Source organism: Otolemur garnettii, unplaced genomic scaffold, assembly GCF_000181295.1.
Source record: "Otolemur garnettii isolate 467f Iridium unplaced genomic scaffold, OtoGar3 scaffold00064, whole genome shotgun sequence".
Taxonomy (NCBI): domain Eukaryota; kingdom Metazoa; phylum Chordata; class Mammalia; order Primates; family Galagidae; genus Otolemur; species Otolemur garnettii.
This window is the reverse complement of record NW_003852459.1, coordinates 182,253-189,374: the sequence shown is the minus strand read 5'-3', so window position 1 is coordinate 189,374 and position 7,122 is coordinate 182,253. Positions and strand designations below refer to the sequence as shown.

General features: G+C 30.5%; 1 protein-coding gene across 1 annotated transcript in view; it reads left to right on the top strand.

Annotated features, from left to right (window-relative positions):
* The window catches only part of LOC100949794 (low-density lipoprotein receptor-related protein 1B-like), a gene marked incomplete at its 3' end in the record, with an annotated part of 1,553,965 nt that overhangs the window by 1,414,800 nt on the left and 132,043 nt on the right, over nt 1-7,122 (top strand). Inside the window, exons 35-38 of the mRNA XM_003793025.1 lie at nt 4,009-4,135; nt 4,273-4,424; nt 4,720-4,844; nt 5,870-6,241. Coding sequence (XP_003793073.1) covers nt 4,009-4,135; nt 4,273-4,424; nt 4,720-4,844; nt 5,870-6,241 — 776 coding nt within the window. The remainder of the gene's footprint in view (nt 1-4,008; nt 4,136-4,272; nt 4,425-4,719; nt 4,845-5,869; nt 6,242-7,122) is intronic.

Below are 7,122 nucleotides of genomic sequence, written 5' to 3'. Positions count from 1 at the left end.
AATTAACACAGGTTTTTGGTGTTCTAGAAGTACATATTATATTTTCAAATGATCTTGGATTGCTTATGTGTGTACTTTGACAATATGTTTGACAATATACAGGTCTTGGCTGACAGTTTAATATCCATAGGGATAATAAGAGTATAGTGTGGCTTAATACTATCTCTTAGAGTGCAATTTTCATGTTAAGGCAAGGCAACAGATGTAAATCAAACTTATTCAATTTTTTGTTATAAGAGAAGTAATGGTGAATAAGATAGTTGCAGGTAATGAAACAAATTAAAAAACTTTCTATAATATTTTGAGAATTCTAAGTCGGCTCATGAATGAACTGAAGATTCTAGGCTCTAAATGACTAAAGTTTAATATTTGGAAAATTTCTAATTAGTTATGGGGAAACATTATTCTATGCCAAAAATACATAAAGTATCATCCATTCACTTAAGAAAATTGTAAATATGTGAATGACAAGTTGATATCATAAATATATCCATGTATTTGTATATGTATCTGTTGAAATCAGCAAATGGGCAATGAGGATATAAATATATATATATATAAAATAAGAAACTATAATATAGTTTGATAAGCATAACATGCTAAGGGATTATTGGTGTCAAAGCAGTTTTTCTTTGTGAAGAATTTTCTTCCATACCTCTCCAGTATGTGCTGTCCCAACACATAGTAATTGTTCTATATAATTATTCAATATTATAATGTAGTGAATCAAGAAGGAATCAAATATATACTCAAGAATAACTGACCTAGGAGGAGACCTTGAAAGCAAATTTTAACTTAAAAGTATTTTTTTAGGCTTACACACAAAGAGAGAACAACCTAAATGTCCTGTATCTTCACTGGTTCTTTCCTAGTATTTGATGGAGATGGGAGAATGAAAGGAAATGAGGAGACAGATACAGACTTAAACTTTTAATAACAGCATGGGCTAAGGGAAGCCTTATCTAGGCTTCAGCAAAGACCAAGATCCCCTATGGTGACATTCTGGAGTATTGTCACTTAAAGCATATTATAAGAATCAGATTAAATAAGTGAACACATGTCTGTGGTGGCTGCCAGAGCACCTCCTTCATATTGTAACATCACTTGCCATTTGAACACAATGACATTTCTCCTTGAAAATTTAAGTGGTACTGAAACTGGATCTGCCGCTTCTACCACTTACAAAACTTGACTCAAGATGGAGAAAGGATTTAAATCTTAAGACATGAAACAATAAAACTCCTAGGAGAAATTGTGGAAAAAAACTCTTGATATCAGCCCAGGGAGAGATTTTATGAAGAAGACTTGATTGGCAATTACAGTAACAAAAATAAATAGATGGGACTTGATTTAGGTGCAAAGCTTCTGCACATCTAAAGACACAATAATTAAATCAAATAGACAAGCTTCAGAATGGGAAAAAATATTTGTATGTTATGAATCTAACAAAGCATCAGTAACTAGAATCTACAGAGAACTCAAGTTTTTCAACAGTAAAAGAGCAAACAATTCCATTTATCATTGGCTAAGACACATGACGGAACCTTCTCTGAAGAAGACAGATTAATTGCTAATAAACATATTAAAAAAATGCTCGTCATCCCTAATCATCAGAGAAATGCAAATCAAAACCACCCTGAGATATTACCTAACTTCAGTGCAAATAGCCCACATTATAAAGTCCCAAAGCTGCAGATGGTGGCACAGATGTGGAGAAAAGGGAGCATATTTATAATGTTGGTGGGACTGTAAACTGATACAGCTTCTTTGGAAAGAAGTATGAAGAATCCTCAAAGAACTCAAATTAGACCTCCCATGGATCCTGCAATCCCATTACTATGCATCTACCCAGAAGAAAAAAAAAATCATTTTATCATAAGGACATTTGCACTAGGTTTTTTATTGCAGCCCAATTTATATTCACCAAGATTTGAAAACAACCCAGGTGCCCATCAACACATGAATGGGTGAATAAATTGTGGTATATCTATACCATGGAATACTTCTCAACCATAAACATAGATGGAGACTTTACATCTTTTGTATTAACCTGGGCAGAATTAGAGAGCATTCTCTTTCTAAAGTATCTCAAGAATGGAAAAGCAAGTATTCAATGTGCTCAATACTAATATGAGGCCAGTAGATAGACGAACACATGCCCAGACAAGAGAACAACTCAATTTATTTCAATTTGGGAGAGAGGTGAAGGGAGGAGGCAGGGAGTTTGGTGTGCTCCCACCTAATGGGCACAATGTAAAGGGTGTAAGACACACTTCCTGGGTACAGGACACAACTACAGCAGGGACCTTACTTAATAAATGTAAACATTGTAACCTAATCATTTGTGCTTTCATATTAATCTGAAAAAAAATATATACATATAAAAGTGTTAGCAACAAAATAATTGGTACAATAAATTTTATCTTCTAGTTATTTTATTACAAGTATTATTTTTAATCCAGTAAGGGTATACCATAAAGTCTTAAAAATCTTGACTTTAATAAAAATATAGGTATTTTTATGCTTTCTCCACCATGACTCTACCAACAAAATATTAATTGGATTTTCTGCTACAGATTTTTCTCTTTTGACATAGCTTTTAAACATGAATAAAAGTATCATCAGTATTAATTAAAAGTATTAATAGTCTTGGAATTCTGGCCACACCTCTCTTTTGTTGTTTATAAATCTATAACATATTTATGTTATTGTTGACTTAAAAATATGTTGATTAAAAAAATCAACTATGGGGCAATGCCTGTGGCTCAAAGGAGTAGGGTGCAGGCCCCATATGCCAGAGGTGGCAGGTTCAAACCCAGCCCCAGTCAGAAAAAAAAATAATAATTAACTATGTAATAAGTCAAGACAATATGAGTAAAGAGAATACAAATTTTTATGTATTGTTTTTCATGGTTAAATAATAACTAAGCTGAGTACATACAAAATATGAATGTAGGTTGTCTTTAATTTTTCAATATGTAATCTTACTTTTTTTATAAATGATAATTCACATTTGTTTATTCACATCTATGTGTATCACATATACACAGAAATACACCCTCATTGAATCAATGATTGCTATGTTTTTCTAGACGTTAGTCATTACTTTTGTCTGATACTTAGATAAAAACCTCAGTGAGCACAACCTAAGATTAAGAATGAATCACAATTAATAAAGAGCATGGATTTCTGTATTGTCCTATAAATACTGAATTTGTTAAGTAAATGAGTCGAAATAATACAGTGGATCACACATGACCTCCTTTTTCCTACATTTAATTTTTTTGACATGTTGCTTTATTTTAGTATACATTTTCTTTCTGTATTATACATGTATTTTCTTTCTTTCTCCCACATAACATTTCATTTTCTAAGATTACTAAAATAAGAATTTCTTCCTTTGTATGAAACCATATTTTAAGATGACCTCATCAGATAATTTTTTAAATTCAAATGAAAATAGTTGCATTTAGCAATCTGTGCGGAAAGAATCAAAAGTAATATGCATTTACATATTTTTATTTTTTTAATTTCTAATTACCTGATGATATAGGAATAACAATGAATAGGGGAGAGAAAAAAATCATTGTCCTTATTGAGCTTATAGTTAGTGGGGTAAGAAATAGTAATAAATAACAATGTAAATCCATGTTACAAAGCAGAATATGTGATATGATAATCTGGGAGGAAAAAGAACACTTCTTAAAAGACATATTTGAGATAAAAATACAGGAAGTAATTATGCAAACAGGTTGAAGAAGAGCGTGTCAAACATGAAATACCATGTACAGTTGATACTTTTGTAAGATTTCGAATCCATCCTAGTCATGTGTATGGCTGGCTAAATATTTTTGAAAATAACAATTATTTTATTGCAAACATAAACACATTGTATATTAATTTCTGAAATACATTATTTTTATTCTGTTTAATATGTTATTGCTGCTATTAATAATGTCTTTTTTGTGTATATCTTCATAATATTATAAATCAACAATTTAATTTCAGCCTCTTATTCTGGACTGAATGGGGACAGATACCCTGCATTGGAAAGGCTCACTTAGATGGCTCAGAGAAGGTTATCCTTGTAAGCATGGGAATAGCATGGCCGAATGGCATCTCCATTGACTATGAGGTTTGTTGTGTTTTTTTTGTTTTAATAGTATTTAAAGTGCTTTACTGATAATTTGCATCAATCCATTTTAGTGTTCAGTTATTTTCTTAACAAAATTGTCAAAAATAGGTTCTAATAACTTTTTAATTGATCTTTAGGAAAATAAATTGTACTGGTGTGATGCTCGCACAGACAAGATAGAGAGAATTGACCTTGAGACTGGAGGGAATCGTGAGATGGTGCTGTCAGGGAACAATGTGGATATGTTTTCAGTTGCAGTCTTTGGGGCTTACATCTACTGGTCTGACAGGTAATTTATTTTTTCATAAGTATTTCAGACTCAAAATGTTATTTCAGTGCCAGTTTCTTTACCCTTGTAGGATTAGCCATTTCTTAGCAAGGTCACAAAAAGGATCGCACAAAGCCATGTAATTTCCACAGAAAAGGCAGGCACTAGGCTATTCTAGACTCAGGCATTTCAATGTCACAGACTAAAGTTGGTTTCTTTTCCTTCTGTTGGGCCATCTGTTATCTTTAGCTTAAATAACTGTCTTGATTTTAATTAGTTGAAGATTGCTGCTCATGTACGTTCAACTTTTTGCCAGAGCACATGCCAACGGGTCGGTCAGAAGGGGCCACAAGAATGATGCCACAGAAACAGTAACTATGAGAACTGGCCTTGGAGTCAACCTGAAGGAGGTTAAAATCTTTAACCGAGTAAGAGAGAAAGGTCGGCACTCTTAACAGATTATATAAGAAATACTAATACATTTTGTGTTATTTTTCTTTGATTTTTAAAAAAAATTTGTCAAACTAAAGGCAAGGATTTTAATATAAGCTCAAAACCTAATTGCTGTTTATATCAATTTACTATAAAAGTTATATAGCAACTTAATGAAATTAATATATAACAAATAATACCTAAGTATATGTGCCTAGGATATATATATGTTAGATGTCCAACCTATCATGAGTATAGGTTTTGGCTAAGATATATAAAAAAACTTGATGAATATACTGATTTGAGAAAAAATTAAAAGCACAATTTGGAGATAGATAATAAAATGCAGTTGAATTTTTTTGATTATATTTTAATATATAAAGTGGTTATGCCCCAGATGTGATGCTGTTAGTGTAAAATATTGCTGAATTTGTCATTTCCTTTAAAATGTATATTTGAAACTGAAAAGAAAATGATTTGGATATTTAAATATTGTTTTTATCTCTATTAAAATAAATTGTAACTGTATATATTTTTTGTGTCAAAGGAAGTTATAATAATTTTGAAGATGGAGAGAGAATTAGCCTGATGAAATCTTAAGTGCATATTATATGTCTTCACTCAAAATTAGAATGAAAATGTAATGCCCAATGTATTTAATAGGTCAGGAAGATTTTACTCACGAACTTCTTTGATACTTTATCATATAAAAATACAAAGCTTAAAGCAGTACGTTATTTTTGGTGAATTCAGTTCATGTTTTGAAACAGTCAGATTATTTGTATTGTATCAGAGATTACAATATGTAAAACTTATTACAGTGTCAGTATTGAGCTTGAAATTCTTTTTATTTGAATAGTAAAGGGAGCAGAAGAATAAGATTTTAAAATACCATGACATTTTTATTGATGAATCTTAAAATTAGGAATAAAGTGAATATTAATATTAATTTTTTAATATTTCTATAAGGAGAAGTTTATTTCAAAAACAAAAGGAAAACATAAATGTATGTGTATCTTTTTTCTCTACTTTAGGGACCAATGTTTGTGCAAAGGACAATGGTGGTTGTAAGCAACTCTGTCTCTATCGAGGAAATTCCAGGAGAACTTGTGCTTGTGCCCATGGATATTTAGCAGAGGATGGAGTTACTTGCCTCAGGCATGAAGGCTATTTGCTATATTCAGGGAGAACAATATTAAAAAGTATACATCTTTCTGATGAAACCAATTTAAATTCCCCAATAAGGCCATATGAGAATCCACGTTATTTTAAGAATGTCATAGCCCTGGCTTTTGACTATAATCAAAGAAGAAAAGGTACCAATCGAATCTTTTACAGTGATGCACATTTTGGAAATATACAGCTTATTAAAGATAACTGGGAAGACAGACAAGTGATTGTTGAAAGTAAGTACGAAATTTAATTTTAAATAGTTTCGTAGAAACAGATATCATTTGGATTACTAGAGTAATAATAGTGGTAATTACATATAGCAATTATATTTTCCTGGAGTTTACATTCAGGAATGAATTTCAGTATATCATCTGAACCCCTAAATGTCAAAGAAGTAATTAACTACTATCATTCATAGCATGTATGATTATTAGCTTCTAATCATGGAATTTTCAGTATGTTTCATCATAATGTTTCTTACAAATAAGTGTATTAAAATGCATGGAAAATTATCTATCAGTACAAAATTATTCCAATTGATTTTTTTTTCTGCTGGTTGAAATTATATCCTTAAGAATATTTGTCCAGTAAGAGTCGTTAATCATATTTTTTCAAGAAAATATCAGAGATTTTTTTTGTATATATATATAGATATATATTTAAATATAGCATTCTTAATAAGAAAATGTTATTACAAAATGATCTAATGTTTTACTATTTTATGAGGCTTAATTATTTAAGCATAATATTTAGTGTGAGTTATCCACATAATTCAAAAAAACCTTTCCTTTTATCTAACTTTTATAAGGACCAGCTTATTTCTTGCACAACTTCTATCTCTATATGATTTCCATATATTCCCCACCTTTCCATTTCACAATACTGAGATTAATCTTTGTTCTTTGTTTTTTTAATTACAAAATAATATATGCATTTATTATAAAGTGTTCCAATAATATAGATTTAAATATGAAATTCCTATTTCATTACTGCAGTCAATCCCATTTACTTGTACTGACAGATGGCATGCCTCAGATTTTTGTTTATTTACATGTGTATCATTTTTAACTATAAAAGTGAATAGTAAATATATTATTCAATTAATTGCTTTTTT